The sequence below is a fragment of the Myxocyprinus asiaticus genome, chromosome 3 (assembly GCF_019703515.2).
Source record: "Myxocyprinus asiaticus isolate MX2 ecotype Aquarium Trade chromosome 3, UBuf_Myxa_2, whole genome shotgun sequence".
Lineage (NCBI taxonomy): Eukaryota > Metazoa > Chordata > Actinopteri > Cypriniformes > Catostomidae > Myxocyprinus > Myxocyprinus asiaticus.
The window spans coordinates 45612308-45629937 of NC_059346.1; the positions used below are offsets into that span (position 1 = coordinate 45612308).

The window sequence follows — 17630 nt, forward strand, 5'->3', positions numbered from 1 at the left end:
CGTCCCACAAGACTGCTTTTCCTCTCTGGGAAGTTATGCCGTGTAGTGCGACATGATGGGATTCTGTTCCCCATATGTGTTACTATGCAATGACGAGTGTACTGAGTCGTGAGGGAACGTCTCAGTTATGGACGTAACCTTGGTTCCCTGAGATGAAGGGAACGAGACACTGTGAACGCTAGCCACACTACAAGACTCAGAGTTCTCGAGGCATGTGCGAGGCGCTCCTTGTTCTCAGTCAGAAAATTGAGGAAATGGTGTTTGTGCACCTGTTTTTATAGCAGACAGTTTCACGCCAAAACAGGTGAGGCTCAAACACCATAGCTAATATTAGAATATTGGCATCATTGTAGAGAGGTTTCAACTAGGTCGTGTAAGAAGGCATTCCCATATGCGTTACTACGCAATGTCTCGTTCCCTTCGTCTCAGGGAACCGAGGTTACGTATGTAACCGAGACAATTTTTTAACATTACCTAGATCTTGCCATGTAAACAATTCAACCTTATGACAGAATCTTACTGGCTTATCCAATGTATGCAAGTGTTATGCGCATGCCTTTCACGGTTTGATGTCAAAACCAGAGAAACTTTTTTTTTTGCTTTGTCAGATTTGTTTTTAAATAAGCTGATTTTTGGGAGTATCAGTACTGTATTGGTGTAAACAGGCTATGTCTAATGCAACTAATTGGTACACTTTACCAGAATAACTAATGCCAGTCAAATAGAGAAAAAATCTGTAGCCTTAAACTGTATCTTTAAACCGGTTATATAGCTATCATACATGTTGCCTCATGAAGTTTCAGCCAAAATTACTGTACCCCACTTTAACTTTTTCAAATTGCCTTTTTAACAAATAACTTAAATCAAGTTCAGTCAACAAGAAAAAGTAAAAGCATAGTTTAGTGTAAAATTATTTAGTCAAAGATTTCAGATATACAGTATGGATGTATGTTTCACGCGTTATCAAACGATGTTAACTGAAATCATAGTTATAACAACTGCATCGAGTTGCAAACTGAAGTTGAGTACAGAAGCTTTTCCCGCGTATTTGTTTTTAAATCCCCCAACAGAGTTTAAAGGGGGGCGTGTTTTTCCCACTGCCATTTCAGAAAGTTTGTCAAGTAAATGAATAGCTAAAGCCGCTGATCGTAAAGTAGTGTGGCGGAAGGAGCACGCCTCTGGATGAGAGCAGGAGAATACATGATTTAATTCACACAACTGAGACTGCACGAGCAGCACCGGACGCACCGGAGCTCGTGGGGACAAGCCGAAAAGTGACATTTTTGGACCTTTCTTGATATATTGCGTGATTCATTTCCCTTTCTTCAACAGACCCAATGCTGGATATATGTTAAGTCTGCGTGGAATCCCACAACTATCCATAGGAAGGAATGCATCTTTTCCTCGTGAAACTAATTCTTCTGATATCACTCATTACTTGGACGCAAGGTAGGTTTCTTTAGAAGTTGCTTTCCATGTTATCGGAAATTCTTAGTTTCTACTCTAGCCTTACATTATGATAAACGTCTTTACTAATTATTAAATTCATTACTATAATTTATTGTAAATGAAACACCTTGTCCAAGAATGAATCACTTGTTGCGCGCTGATGCAGTAGGGGTAGGAGCGGCTCTCGGTTGTTGCACGCTACATCGATATTCGAAATATCAAAAAGAGCAGATAAATCGTTAAAAAATATGTTAAACTGAACAACTAGATGTCTTGTAACTTTAATTATTTAGATATATCAATATATTGTACTAGAACTGCTAAATTCCAACTAATTTGTAACTGAAGCAGCATATGACCTGTTTTCGTATTTTGTCAGCGCGAGATATTTATATTTAGGTCGTCACTCCGGATGATAAACAAGTGAACGCGCCAGACCTTTTTGTTTAATTGCTGTCACTCCGCATGCATGATCGTTGCTTCTGAGATGACTTTAGTATTATTGAGTGAAAATGGGCATAGGCTGCAGTCACGCAGTTTGAGTGAAGTTTCACTGAAACACTTACAGCTCGATGCTACCAATCAAATATAGTACATTCCCCAGAACAGCTGCAGAATGAAGAAAGCTCGCAGCAGTGTGCTGTCAGTTCCCTCTGTCCACAAACATCACTTTAAGGTGTTAGGAGTCACACTTTCCTTCTGGAGTCTCGCCAGTATTGCTGATTTTTGCACAGATTTCAACCAAAACGAAATTCCAGAAATATGTAGGCTATAATAAATATTTATAATGATGATTAACTTTAATGAACTTTAATAATATTAATTCCCAATTTTAAGATTTTATTTGGATTATTTAGATGATATCACTAAACTTCTAGTAATATTTAATCATTTTATTAAGATGATGCAACACCCAGTATTACCTCTGTATTACCCTCTTTCTATTTTTCCAGGCCTGGAATGCTTGGAAAAATGCCTAAATGGCGGTACATGTGAACCTAATGCAGATGGAAGAGGAGAATGCAAGTGAGTACTTAGAAGTCAGTTACATAAAAATTGCTGTGTCTGAACCATATCAAAGTGCTGGAGGAATTTATGGTGGGCCTGATACAGTGTTTTTGAATTGCGCATAACACTGATATGATTTCCTTAGGATGTGTTTCCAAAAGTTTGCCACTTAAAAACTTAGGTAAACCAAAATATTTGCTATTAATCAGAATCCCAACTTTGCAAAACAAAAATAGAAGTATGTTTCGCCCCTTAAATAATATGGCTCTAATCAGCTAATGAATGACATACCCAACCACTGATAAAGAGTGTCTGCCACCACCACACCCCCTCCGGGCCGCTTGTAAGAATGGGCCCACTTCTCCAGCCGAAAGTCTCAGAGACACCCAGAGCCCTAAATCTTATTTTGCTTCTCTTTTATGGAAGGACAGCTGGGGTTTGCCAGAAGCTCGGTGACCATTATTCTCCAGTCTAGATTAATTCTGTGTGACTAATCTGTTTGAGTCTTCCCAGAATGCCTGAGCCCCCTCCTTGTGCACCCTGCCCCTGCTCGGGTGTTTTGTCCTAATTTGAATGGCCTTTCACTCTCTGTGATTTACATTAGAAGGACAGATGGCAGTAGAGTGTAATTGGACTGGATGTTTTCATAATTGGTAGCATTGCACCAGTGGAAAATCCAGAGCTAACAGGAATCCGTAGCACGCATAACATCACTCTCCGTGCACAAATTCACTTACACATAAACACAACAGTTGACTGCTACTATTTTTGTGTTGGTTTGATTTTTTAATAGGGTTAACTCTCTTTGGCCCTGTGCACTTTCCTACTTGCATTCATCAGGGATGTGAATGCAGTATTGGATTGCAAGCATTTGGCCAGGGTAGCATTGTCTTTCTCTGGTTATCAGTGAGTTTATCAGGGTGGCTATGGAGGAGCACACTGGCAGGGCTCATTTGAAACGGGTTGGTGGCGGCTCTGTTTTTGGCCTCTCTCAGAGGACTGTGAGCACATGGAGCCGCACTGGCGGTGGGCCACATCTTAATTCTGTCTGGCGGCCTCCCTGCCTCAGTCGGGCCACAAAGCTACCATTGTGCCCTATCATACTCAGACTCCTCTAATTAAACATGGAGATACAACAAAGGCCGCTCTCCTGCTTAGGATGGCACATTACTATGTCTAGGACCTTTTATCTATTGTTCAAATGCAACTGATGGACAGACCACTTAGTTCTTCAGCATGTGTTACAAACTTTGGCAAAAAGTGAGTTCATAGGTTATTTTTGACAACACTGTCCCTCTATAATCAAATGAAATAATTAATGGCAACATACTTTGTGCATTAGGTGCCTGTACTGTAAAAAGGAAAAATGTTACTATTTCTACTTATTCTAATTTTTACCTTTCTTAAGAAGCTATTTATACCTAATCTTACCCTTTCACTGGTGTAACCTAATGCAGTCAGGTTAATTCAACAATATTACATACTATTTTTGAAAATGTATAGTATTTCCAAATTTTTTTTGTGTCTGTTTATCTTCAGAGACCATTCTCTTGTGGTCTCATTTATCAGCAGCAGCTATTGTATAGTTATGCAGTATTTTGAATCAGGTGTTGTTCAGATTTTTGAAAGATGTGTTGGTTCCACTTTACATTCCATGCCAGGAATACCAAACACTCATATCTGCTGCTTTGACAGTCATGCAAAGGGAGTGAATGAGCTGTTATCTTTGACGCTTTGGCAAGGCCAGAAGACCAACTGACAGTAATACAAGCCAGCTTCCACATCTGAATTCCATTTATGAGAGACGGCAGATTCAAATAAAAAAGATTAGTGTTCGACAAGGAGATGAGAGATGCAAGACCAGAGGGAGATGCTGAAAAGTTCACATGCGAACTTCAGGCCTTCTGACCTAGTCCTTGATGAGCTGTTGATGTAGTGGTCAAAGTTGCCATACTGTCTTCTGACTGGGTCCACATAGAGTCATGGAGATTTAAATAAGAGCGTTTGATGTAGGTGGGAAACACATTGTTGTAACTTATCACATGTGTCTGTGTCCAACTAATACATTTCAAACTAAATGGAGCTCAGATACGTAATCACAGTTTTGTTCTAGTGTCTGTACTTGCAGCGACATATTGCCAACCTTTCCCGTATTTTCTTTCCACAATTTTCCTGACCAACTGCTAAGCACTGCCATGATGACTCATGTTGCTGCTGCACTGTTTTCTAGTTCTAGTCTCCATAAGAGGCAGTGTAAGAACTACCAAAAATAGCTATCCAGACAAAGAACCACAACCATTTTTAATGTTAATTGGAATAAAAAAGTTCAGGCTCAACTTGTGTAGTTGTTAACTCGAAGTTGTTAATGATAGCAACGTAACTAACCTTGGGTCATAGCTTTATGTCATCAACCCACTCTTTAAACTTTGATGCCTGAGTCAGTTTCAAAAGACACATTTTTACAAATGTAATACGCTAAACATCACATTATCTGCTATGAACATGCGCTGATATGAATAAAAACACTGGAGACTGCAAAACTAAAACAGACTTCTGGAATGAATTGGGAGACAGTTTTGCATCCAGGAAAAAGGTGGAGATGAATATCTTGAGGTGTTTGAGATGTCCTAGATGGTTGCATGAATCCGTATAAATCTGAAAACTGCGTTTTCGTTTTCGAAATGCTCTCTGTCGACACTGCCGTTTTCAAAAGTTTTCCAAAAGTTGCTCGTACACACTGAAGTGTTTGAAAATGCTTCAATCCCCTTACTGCGTATGCGGGAAAAAACGCAACAAGTGTGGCCCTGCGTCATTTCCATGCATGGTCTGAAAACCAATTGTCCTCGTGTTCCATCACTGGACAGCAATTCTGAGTAAAGTTCTCGTCACCTTTGAAGGAATGCAACGTGAAGGTTGTACAAAGTAACATTTATCTTTAACAATGCTATCAAAGTGGATAGCAGGCACAACAACACCGACATCTTGATTGTTTTGGGTTGAATGGTTCAAATGATTGTGTCACAAGAAAACAAATACTTCATCTTCGTTTTCCCTGTCCACACTACAATGTGAAGAGGGTGTTTTCAAATGTATCCATTTGGGAGAGCATTTTCGAAAAGCTCAGTTTTTGCTGGACAAAAAGGCCAAAACATAGCTAAATTAATGCGTTTTCAAAAGAATTTGAAATTTGGCATAGCTAGTCTTTTGGGTAGTTGCTAGAGTGTTGCTACGGTGTTTCTAGAGTGTTGCTAGGGTCTTGTTGGTGGTTGATAGGGCATTTCTAGGTGTCATTAAAAAAGTGAAATCTCAGTATAATCAGTAGGACTGGGTTTCACCAACCACCTCACGATTCGATACTTATCACAATACATATGTCACGATTCAATAAGCTTTATTGCGATACATCACGCTATCATAACTGGATCGCAATTGAAACTGCACCAAGCAAGTGAGAAAAGTCCAACTTGTCCGCACCAAGAAACGCCGGTCTCAAAGTTTTTTTAGACAACCTCCTTCTTCATTATTAAACTGTTGGAAATGATATGAATACATGAATAGAATACAAATACCGATGCAGGGATCTGAAGTATCAATACAATATTGTGATGTGTATCTGCACAGCCCTAATAAACTATACATTTTACATATAACAAAAACTTGGTTTTGCATTTCTTTTAATTATTTGTAGAACAATTTGATACTGACATACCAATTATGTATATTTAGAGTCAGACATATAGTCTTTTAGTACAGATACAGGATGTTATCCCAAATTTGAGAATTTGTAATTATGAACCAGTACTTACAACCAATTTGTTATTGGTTGTAATTACCATTAGACAACCATGGTGTCTAATGCTGTAAACCAGAACTATTCAAATGAAATGGCCACTTGTCCTTGCAAGACACTTTCAATGCAAGCTTTGTTTGCTTTCTGGAGATGAGTTCCTCTGATTTCCTTGCTGCATTTAGATACAGGAAATACTAGACGTCCTGTGCCAAGGAAGAGAAGTTGTTGTCACTTATTATATTGCTGCAGAGACTTTAATGTCTTCATAGAGCTGCTGTGTGTCTCATTCTTGGCTTGAGCTTAATGGCAGAGCCACATAATATCTAGATTGACCAAAGTGACTTGTGTAGGCTAGCCTCCTGTTTGAAATCTGATTCTGCTGCTTTGTCCCTTATTGCATTTAGGAATTCAGCAAATTTTGATTGTATATTTTGTTATTGCAGATTGTTGTAGATTGTGTTCTGTATGTACAGCTGGCCAAGTAGAAAAAAGCAGAAGAAAAAACACCTAGGCGTGTGTTATTTTTGTTTGATGCTTTTGACCTGAGCCATCTGTCTGTGGAACACTGAATTACAAGTGATCAGTATCAAGGTAAATAATTCACAGTGTACAATGGCTGGTACATACATTCATGCCTGGCAGTGGCAGATGTTTTAAGTTGTTGTAACAGGTAAAGGGTGGGCAAGGAGGAGGCGGGAACCAGCAACATAACTTTAATGACACAAAAGAACTGAAACATAACATAAAACACATAAATGCACACATAGCGGCCGCGTGTGGCCTCTCTCTCTCGAACTGGCGTCTCCGGCTCCCCTTTATCTCTCTCTCCCGCTGAACCACACTCTCCTCCTTGTCATATTCCTCCACCGTCAGATTCAGGCTGGGGTGCCATCCGTACTGGCTTACTCCACCCCACCCCCCCCCATCTCTGGAGGGGAGATGCTGCCCTTCCAGCTGTTCTGCCACTCGATTGTCCTCCCCGCCTCCTGGTAACTTGGGGAGAGACGAGGGGAGGGAGAGGTGAGAGAGAAAGGGCGAGTGGGAGGGACAGAGAGAGACATGCCCCCGACACGCTGTCGCCTGGTCCTCAGCCACTCCTCCACCTTCTGGCGGACGACAGCCGCTCCTCCCCTGGTGGACGGAAAAGCTCCTCCCCTTGCTGGCGGATGGCAGCGGTTCCTCCGACTCCCAGCGGCCGGAAGCGACTCCTCCGTCCCCTGGCAGACGGCCATGGCTCCTCCTCTTCCTGGTGGATGGCAGTGGCGAGGATTCCGCGACTGCACATCCCTCCTCGTTCCCGGGTTTTCACATCAGTGTAACAGTTAAAGGATGGGCAAGGAGGAGGCGGGAACTGGCAGAACAGTCAACATAACTTTAATGACACAAAAGAACTGAAACATAACATAAATCACATAGACGGACACACTCAAACTGGCGTCTCCGGCTCTCCTTTATCTCTCTCTCCCGCTGATTAGGTGACTCAGTGCTGGCCATGCACCCTTAAGGCCCAGCCATGCCCTCCTCCTCATCAGAGTTGTTTATGATGTTTAATTTGGCTTTCATATCCTAACTATCAGTGTGAAATGACATGTATGTTTTAAAAAAAAAAAAATAATCCTTTTCCTTTTATATGTCCAGGATCATTTCACTCAATTGCAGAACTTTGTGTAGGGACATCTGCATTAACCTAGTTCTTAGCCTCATAAAAGCACCAGGAACAGCACTCATTAGAAGAGTATTGGGTCATTTAATGCCTTCTCCCTGTCCCCTGGCGAAACTGTCGTTCCCATAGGGTCCCTCAGTAATAGGGACAAATAAACAGAGTCCTAATGAACACTAACAGATGTAAGCCTGGAGGATCAGGTCTCCTCTAGTGGTTACAGAGGGAGTGCGAACAGCTCCGGGCCACTGTTTCATAAAGACCAGACAAGACTCAAAGTTGTTTGACTTACCTACAGGAAATTAGGGCTTAAAAGGGAGTAGAGTCTGTGTTATTGTTGTTCTGCTTAAGGGGAAAAACAAGTTAATAGTACAACCACCTCTAACAAAACTCAGATCTATCTCACAGGTAGCTTCATCACAGAAAATTGCTAATTCGTTACTTTTGGCATAGTATTTCAGTGCAAAAACCTGCATTTTATTCTCTAACCATTGCACTGCTCTTCTGGCGGGTGAATCTCATGATTTGAGCTTACCTGGACATCACCTGTGTGTGATCATGTCTGGGAAATATTCAGAACCAGAGTCACAACGTGCTATTTTCATGTTGATATTATGTTATACAATTAAACATTTAAAACTGAAACATTACTTGCTTTGATGAAGATAAAAAACACTCCTATTTACATATTTTGAATGAATGAATTTGACACATATAGCGCTTTTCTGACACTACACTCAAAGCGCTTTTACATAGAGAACAGGGGACTCAATCACCTCAGTCACCATCAGTTACCAGTATACAGTATATTACAATGATTATTCAAGCGTTTCATCTACAGTACTATTAATATTTGTATTGTACTACACTTATCAATTTAAGAGTTGAAACTCGCGATATGGCTGATACGAGATCAATGGAAGATGTTTTTTATTTTTAGAATTATATTATTGTACAGCCTCAGTTGATAATGCAAGTGAACTGAAATACTACAATAGTACGTCTATGCAAGGCACACAATAACACTGTAAACTAAAAACATAAAATGAGAATTCAATATTGATGAGGATAAAATATACTTTATTAAACATGAAAATAATATGCTTAAATATGCAATATAACAATTACAAGAAGTCAATTTCAGAAGTCATAAATATTAGTAAACATGTCACAGTACAACGTAGAAACATTGCGATCGGTTAACAAATGTTCAATTCATGCAAGCTTAAAATGATCTTCAACAACCCTACCAGACAACATATCCAAGCATTATAGCAGGCAAACAACTTTGCCAAATGGATAACAGATAACATCTATCCAGATTGCTGCAATGCTGTCCTGAACTGTGTGAGTGTGACTGACTGAACTGAATGTAGTTTTTCCAGCCGGAACATTAGCCTGCCGGTACTTCTTTCCTGTGTTTATGGACATGACGTAACGATGCAAGGATGAAAGATATTTTGTGCCAAATCTGACCCGACAGATCAAAAGACAAATAATTTTTATAGATTTACCGTAGTGAATTGGGGTAAGGTAAGGACATTGTTTTGAACCCTGATTGTTTATGTTCTCAATCAATAATGGCAATTTGTTAATTTTTAACCAAAGAAATCGTAGTGCAGCTTTAATTCAGCGCATTATACAATAGATTGCGCTTCATTCACAAAACTCTGTGCAATTTGCCTGGTGCAATAACATCACACTATTACCGCCCAAGGAAAGCAGGAGGTAAACTGAATATTATTTAAAAGAGATGTTTGTGTACATTTTCAAATGGTCATTTAGTGATAATTCATCAGATATTTTCCCCCATCTTTTTAATTACATTGAGGACCACAATAGAAAAAGCCTTTGGCTTTATTGTGTTTGTTTATCCTCTACGTTTTTTTAAATTGTATGGGATGTTTTGTATTTATCATTCTTGTACATTTTATAAAGCTTTTCAAATGAATCAAATCAAAATATTCAAATGATAGAGAAAAGCATTATAACCTTGCCTATATATCCAGATGTGCGGTGTAGTCAATTGCACTTTCAGCATGTTGAAGAGATGATTCATGTGTCTGGATCACAGTAGTGGAGGGATGCTGTACAGTCCCGACAGAGTGTGTCAAATCGCAGTGGTCTGCTGCATCTTCTGCTATATAGCACTCCTTTATTCCTGTAGTGAATTGGGCATTAAACCAGGGCAGACAGCGCGTGCAAATAAACTGCGTTTTTACCACGGCCAATTCATTCTTTGTGAATTCCCACCTCAGTTTTTAGGGCTGGCAGTATGAGGTTAGTGACCGTGCAAAAGTAGAAATATATCAACCAGTAAAAGTTTTACTTTACCGTTAAAGGGATAGTTCACCCAAAAATTAATTTAAAAAAATTTAATTCTCTCATCATTTACTTGCCATCCCAGATGTGTATGACTACCTTTCTTCAGTAGAACACATTTGAAGAAAAATAGAAAAATATCTCAGCTCAGTAGGTTCTTATAATTGAGGTGGATGTTAACGCTTTTTGATGCTCCAAAAAGCACAGACAATCAGCATTAAAGTCATCCATATGACTCCAGTGGTTAAATGAATGTCTTATAAAGCTAAACTATCACTTTTGGTGCAAAAAAGATCAGTATTTAAGTACTTTTTGTTGCCTACATGTGCACCACCTTGTCTCCTGAGCTCTCTGTCACTCTGAGGCTTGTTGGTCCAGCCTCCTCCATCTCCCTGTGCTCCTGGTCAGAGTACACAGGTTCAAATAAATATGGCTGTGCAAAAACAAATCTCCTCTTCTCCTAATAAATCAAAATCTTCAGTCTGGTCTGTATTGTTTGGTCTGTATAGTGTTCCTCCTACTCAGTTGTAAACAGCGCTGCTCTTCCGGGTGTGTCGCGCAGCATCACTTCTCGCGTGAACATGCCAACGCCAATACGTCACAAAAGAGACCGCGTGACCACAGCCCTCTCGTGAACGCGTATACCACTGCTTAATGGAAGCGATTATTTACAGTTAAAAGTGCTTAAATATTTATATTGTTCGCACCAGAATTGATCGTATCGTATAAGACATTAATTTAACCACTGGAGTCATACGGATGACGTTAATGCTGATTGTCTGTGCTTTTTGGAGCATCAAAAATTGTGTCACCATTCCATTATAAGGACCTACTGAGCTGAGATATTTTTCTTCAAATATGTTCTGCTGAAGAAATGAATATACATCTGGGATGGCATGAGGGCAAGTAAATGATGAGAGGGTTGCACTTTATTTTACAGTACGTATATTTTCAGTATTCTTACAGTGTACTTACCCAAGAAAATACTGCGTAATATTAGGTATAGTTGTTGTAATTATATAATACGCAAATGTAGAACAGTACTGTAAATTAAAGTGCTACTGATGAGAGAATTTTCATTTTTGGGTGAACTATCCCTTTAATAGCACGGTAGATGTTTTGCGCTGATATCAGGGCAGGGTTGCTTTATGTTAATTACGCATGAGAGGGATGAAGAAATTTGCAATAATGCAAAAATGGAGAGTAGAGACCCAAACAAGTCAAGACATGGAAGAACTTGTTATTAAGGGTTGTTGTTAGACTAGGGATGTTAATGAATAATTGATGATCGAGTTTTCGTTGTTAATAATTTGATCGATCGTCGATTAATAAATTTCAGCACAAATGCGTTCAGTAATCATGCGTTCAGGAATCATGTCAGCAGATACATTTCAAGCTCAACTCAACATATGTTCAACATTCGAAAGCTGTGCATCACTATAGAAGAAATAACCTTGCTATTAAAATGGAAAGGGATGTCATAACGCGGCTCGAGTGTTTTAATCATAAGCTGAAGTCCCAAATCTTCATCATCGAGTATGACAACATAACTTTTTCAATGAACACCCCAACGCTTTAGTAATTGTTTCATGTCTGTCCGAATTAGCACTGTGTGCCTGCTTAAAAACTAGTGGGAGTGTGTGCAGTTTCGGGTCACCTGCTGATCATTCCCTGATTAATCATATATCGATGTTGAGTGGTGTTTGCAAACAAAATGTTCCTAGACAGGAGACTTGAATAACACAGGAGGCTTCTCTATCAGCGGCTTGTTTTCTCTGCTAGCCATTTTCAACTACACAATACATGAATGCATTGAAAGTCTTTGGGATGTGCTGGAGAAGACTTTACGGAGTTGTTCAATTCTCCCGTCATCAATTCCAACTTTAGCTTTGATTACGGCATGCATTGGTCATGGCATTGTTTCAAAAATCTTATGCAACATCACAACATTATTTCCATCCAGAATTGCATTCATTTTTGGCCGAGATCTTGTATTGATGACGAGAGAGTCGAACCACTCAGTAAAGTCTTCTCCATCACATCCCAAAGACTTCAATGGGGTTAAGGTCAGGACCCTGTGGTGGACAATTCATGTGTGAAAATGATTCCTCATGCTCCCTGAACCACTCTTTCACAATTTGAGCCCGATGAATCTTGGCATTGTCGTCCTGGAATATGCCTGTGCCGTCAGGGAAGAAAAAATCCATTGATGGGATAACCTGGTCATTCAGTACATTCAGATACTCAGCTGACTTCATTTTATTAATGTTGCTGAGCCTAGACCTGACCAATTGAAGCAACCCCAGATCATAACCATTTTTAAATACAAACGGTGACTTTTTTTTTTTTGGTCAGGCAGTGTATATTTACAGTATTCTGTATCCGCATGTTTTTTTCCAGGAGTTCAAGCATGAAAGGGCTTCCTAGTTAGACTTTAACTTTTTGTTGTAAAAGACAGCCCCCTTCAATTTGTGACCTTTCAACGGCAGATGGCAGATTGGGCCGCAGTGGGTGGAAACCCCCTGTGTTTCATCTGGCTGAGGGTCAGGTGTCAGCAAAACATCTGCTCTGGCCTTGGCGAGCATTGCACAGTAAAACCATGTTGTCATGGGCTACTGGAGAGCACAGAATGAATCCCATCAGTTTACAAAGAACAAAGGTATTTCTGAGGGGATGGTTAAGGTTGATAACAGTATGGGCTTGACAGTGGGGTCATTCTCTGGTCACCAATTCTAAAATGAACTAGGACTGTTTACAAAACATTTGATTTATTTTTATGAACTTGTTTTGTCTGAATTAGAGGTAATCTAATCTTCATAATTTTAAAGAAATATCAGTGTGGGAAAGCCTGGTTTGCACTGTCTCTTAGGGAAACAAGTTTTAAGAAATGCATGCTGATTTTGTTTTTAGGACTTGAGGAAAACCATAAAATAGTGTATTTCCTGCTTTTATTTTATATTTGTGCTCTGTTGTGGCTTTGAAAAAGTATGCAATTTTAGGTAGCTTGTTAAACTAATGTGACAAGCATTTGCCAAGTTAATGAGCAAACTGGCAGAGTTTCCTACTGAAGTCCTCAGTGTACTCACCCTAATTCCCTAATATGTGATTTACTAGTGGGAGCCAGGGCTGACTAAGAGCCCTATGTATTTACCCCCTCCAGAAGTAGAACCATTTGCCAAGACGGGCAAGCATAGTAGACTTTCAAATGTGGTGTGACTTTTCACAGGGTACCGTTAAGTGCGGCTGCCAGGAGTCTTCATTGAGGAGTGTTGTCAGAGATGGGGACACAAAATGGGGTGAATTTTTAATGTAAACGGCTACATTCCACCATGGTCGCCAACTCCTCCCCTCAGGCAATAGAAAAATCCATTAAACCAGGTTCATATTCTTTCTTTCCGACAGCTTAAGTATATGAGACAGTGATCCATACATAATGGATTCTTACTAGACTTGTTTTTGGAAATAAACCTGAAAAACTAATTTATTTATTTATTTAGTTTTGGCAGACTAGCACAGTCCCGACATTGTTAATGTAATCCAGACTGTTAGGTATTGAAAGTATTTGTTAGGGCTGTGACAATATTGTATAAATACTTAGATCCTTGTATGAACAATTTAAAAATGTATGTGTGTATTTATATTATGTCGTACAGGGGTGCATTTTCCAAAGCCATATAGTTGCAAGTTCCATCGTTGCCAACATAGTTCCTTGATTTGGTGATTCCCGAAACTGTAATTCTAATGAACATTCGCAAACAGCATCCCAAATTGTGTGGTTGGAACTAGAGCTATTTACCTGTGGTTAGAAGCATAGTTCCTTGTTAGTTTGGTGTGTGTACATCATTTCACTTCGCTGAGGCTTCTATATCTTTTATTCCATATATATCTTTCATTCTCTCAGGATTTGACAACGTTTAAATGCACTTAAAAAAATGCTTACTCTGAGGTTTTGCAGAAAGCGGTGATCTGAAATGTAATGTAAACACGAATGCGGCCGTTTAAGGGATTAAAGGCTGTTAAGAGAAAGTGCTTATAATGCACATGGTTTCTGTCGGTGAAAACGGCTTATGTGTCCATGTTAACGTATACCGGTAAGTGAAGGTCATATATGTTTTTGAAAGTGCGCATGTACAGTTGAAGTCAGAAGTTTACATACAACTTAGCCATATACATTTAACTCAGATTTTCACAAGTCCTGACATTTAATCGTAGAAAACATTGCCAGTTAGGATCACTACTTTATTTTAACAACGTGAAATGTCAGGATAATAGTAGAGAGAATGATTTATTTCAGCTTTTATTTCTTTCATCACATTCCCAGTGGGTAAGAAGTTTACATACACATTGTTAGTATTTGGTAGCATTGCCTTTAAATTGTTTAACTTGGGTCAAATGTTTTGGGTATCCTTCCACAAGCTTCTCACAATAAGTTGCTGGAATTTTGGCCCATTGCTCCAGACAGAACTGGTGTAACTGAGTCAGGTTTGTAGGCCTCCTTACTCACACATGCTTTTTCAGTTCTGCCCACAAATTTTCTATCGGATTGAGGTCAGGGCTTTATGATGGCCACTCCAATACCTTGACTTTGTTGTCCTTAAGCCATTTTGCCACAACTTTGGAGGTATGCTTGGGGTCATTTGGAAGACCCATTTGCAACTGAGCTTTAACTTCCTGGCTGATGTCTTGAGATGTTGCTTAAATATATCCACATCATTTTCCTTCCTCATGATGCCATCTATTTTGTGAAGTGCACCAATCCCTTCTGCAGCAAAGCACCCCCACAACATGATGCTGCCACCCCCATGCTTCACGGTTGGGATGGTGTTCTTCAGCTTGCAAGCCTCACCCTTTTTCCTCCAAACATAACGATGGTCATTATGGCCATTTTGTTTCATCAGACCAGAGGACATTTCTCCAAAAAGTAAGATCTTTGTCCCCATGTGCACTTGCAAACTGTAGCCTGGCTTTTTTTATGGCAGTTTTGGAGCAGTGGCAAATGTACCACAATGTGTATGATATCATGAACTATTAGGCAATACCCAGTCTTAGTATTTGGATAGTTTTCTTTGTTTCAGGCTGGTTTTGAGTTCAACTGACCCCAAACTAATGCACTTATTAGGGGACCTTTGCATAAAACATGTTCTTGCATTCAAAAGCAGCTAAACGGAGCGTAACGGAATCAGACAGAATAAAGGGGTGTTGAGTCTTGTGTTTTTAAATGTTGGACTTTTACTTTACACATGTTTTAAAATGCTTGTGGCGATATGCTAAAAAAAAACAGTGCAAGATGCGATGCATTGACCGAAGGTGTCCGTTTGTATGGCTGTAGCGGTGGTGATTTAAAAGAATAATTCACCCAAAAATGAAAATGCTCTCATGATTGACTCACCTTTAAGCCATCCCAGATGTGTATGTCTTTCCTTCTTCAGCAGAACTGAAATTAAGATTTGTATAAGCACATTTCAGCTCTGTATGTCCACACAATTAAATTGAATGGGTGCCGTGAGGCTGCTGGCTGTTTGATGGTCCAAAAGGCATATTTAGGCTGCATAAATGTAATCCACAGGACTCCAGTTGATCAATGAATGTCTTCTGAAGCAAATCTATAGGTTTGTGTAAAAAATAAATAGATAATTAAAACTTTAGTAACTTTAAAAAAATGCTTTCTGCTACCAGTCGACCCATCACGGAGCTGTCACGTGACATAAGCGTGATGGCGCATTCACGTGAAATGACGGAAGTGTGCGCTTTGTTTACAACCAGCAATAAAGTGCTGGCAGAATGTAACAATTTAATTTTAATTATCGATTTGTTTCTTACACAAACCTATCAATTGCTTCAGAAGACATTCATTGATCAACTGGAGTCGTGTGGATTACTTTTATGCAGCCTAATTATGCCTTTTGGACTGTCAAACAGCCAGCAGCCTCATGACACCCATTCAGTTTCATTGTATGGACATTAAGGCTGAAACAACTCATTTATAAAATCGATAATTATCGATAATGGAAATCATCTACAATGAATTTCATTATCGATTAGTTGGATATTTTCAGTATGCACGGAGAAGCCCCTTCCGTGACGTCACTTCACAGCCAAGTGAAAAATGTGTTGCATTATGAATAGAGCCCGACTGATATGGAATTTTTGAGACCGATACCGATTTTAGAGAGGGAAAATTCACTGATTACCGATATGGTGGCCGATATAGTAAATTTTTGAGCTGGAATGAAAACAGACCATTTCTATGTGGATTGTGCACCGATATGACTATGCAAAGATACTCAGAAGGCTGCTTTCTTAAACAAAATATTTTTTTTATCAAAGAATATTTAACATTATTATTATACATTGTCAACAAATTCTAGAAATGAACACTGAGAAAATAAAAATAAATAAAAATACAATAAATAGCTTAATAAACATCAGTACTATATGTTTAGTATCAGTCAATTGCTGAGCATTAAAATAAAGAATAAATAAAAATAAAATAAATAGCTAAATAAACATCAGTACTGTTTAGTATCAGTTAAATGCTGACCGTTTAAATAAAGAATAAATAAAAATAAAATAAATAACTAAATAAACATCAGTACTGTTTAGTATCAGTTAAATGCTGACCGTTTAAATAAAGAATAAATAAAAATAAAATAAATAGCTAAATAAACATCAGTACTGTTTAGTATCAGTTAAATGCTGACCGTTTAAATAAAGAATAAATAAAAAATAAAATAAACAGCTAAATAAACATCAGTACTGTTTAGTATCAGTTAAATGCTGACCGTTTAAATAAAGAATAAATAAAAATAAAATAAATAGCTAAATAAACATCAGTACTGTTTAGTATCAGTTAAATGCTGACCGTTTAAATAAAGAATAAATAAAAATAAAATAAATAACTAAATAAACATCAGTACTGTTTAGTATCAATTAAATGCTGACCGTTTAAATAAAGAATAAATAAACATAAAATAAATAGCTAAATAAACATCAGTACTGTTTAGTATCAGTTAAATGCTGACCGTTTAAATAAAGAATAAATAAAAATAAAATAAATAACTAAATAAACATCAGTACTGTTTAGTATCAGTCAAATGCTGACTATATTAATACTGCCGAGTCAAGATAAACAGATAAGCAGCGGTGTTACACCGTATTCTGCTATACAAGTTCAGGGTTAAACTTTCAACGGTGGAAAACCAGACTTTTAAATATTACATTTTATTAATGCAACAACTGGAATTTTTGGTTGAAGGGGGTACCAAACTGTGAATCCTGAACAAAACAGTTTGGTGAATACATGTTTACACACTAGCTTCCACTCATCTGACAACAATGAAAGTAGCTACGTGATTAGCTAGTTAGCTATAAGCTCGTTGTCATGGAGAGTAAAAGATGGAC

General features: G+C 38.6%; 1 protein-coding gene across 1 annotated transcript in view; it reads left to right on the forward strand.

The window, feature by feature from the left end:
- Window positions 1–1230: 1230 nt before the first annotated feature.
- The window catches only part of LOC127425499 (neurogenic locus notch homolog protein 1-like), an 86260-nt gene continuing 69860 nt past the window's right edge, over window positions 1231–17630 (forward strand). The window contains exons 1-2 of the mRNA XM_051671569.1: window positions 1231–1449; window positions 2403–2475. Coding sequence (XP_051527529.1) covers window positions 1392–1449; window positions 2403–2475 — 131 coding nt within the window. The 5' untranslated portion in view covers window positions 1231–1391. The remainder of the gene's footprint in view (window positions 1450–2402; window positions 2476–17630) is intronic.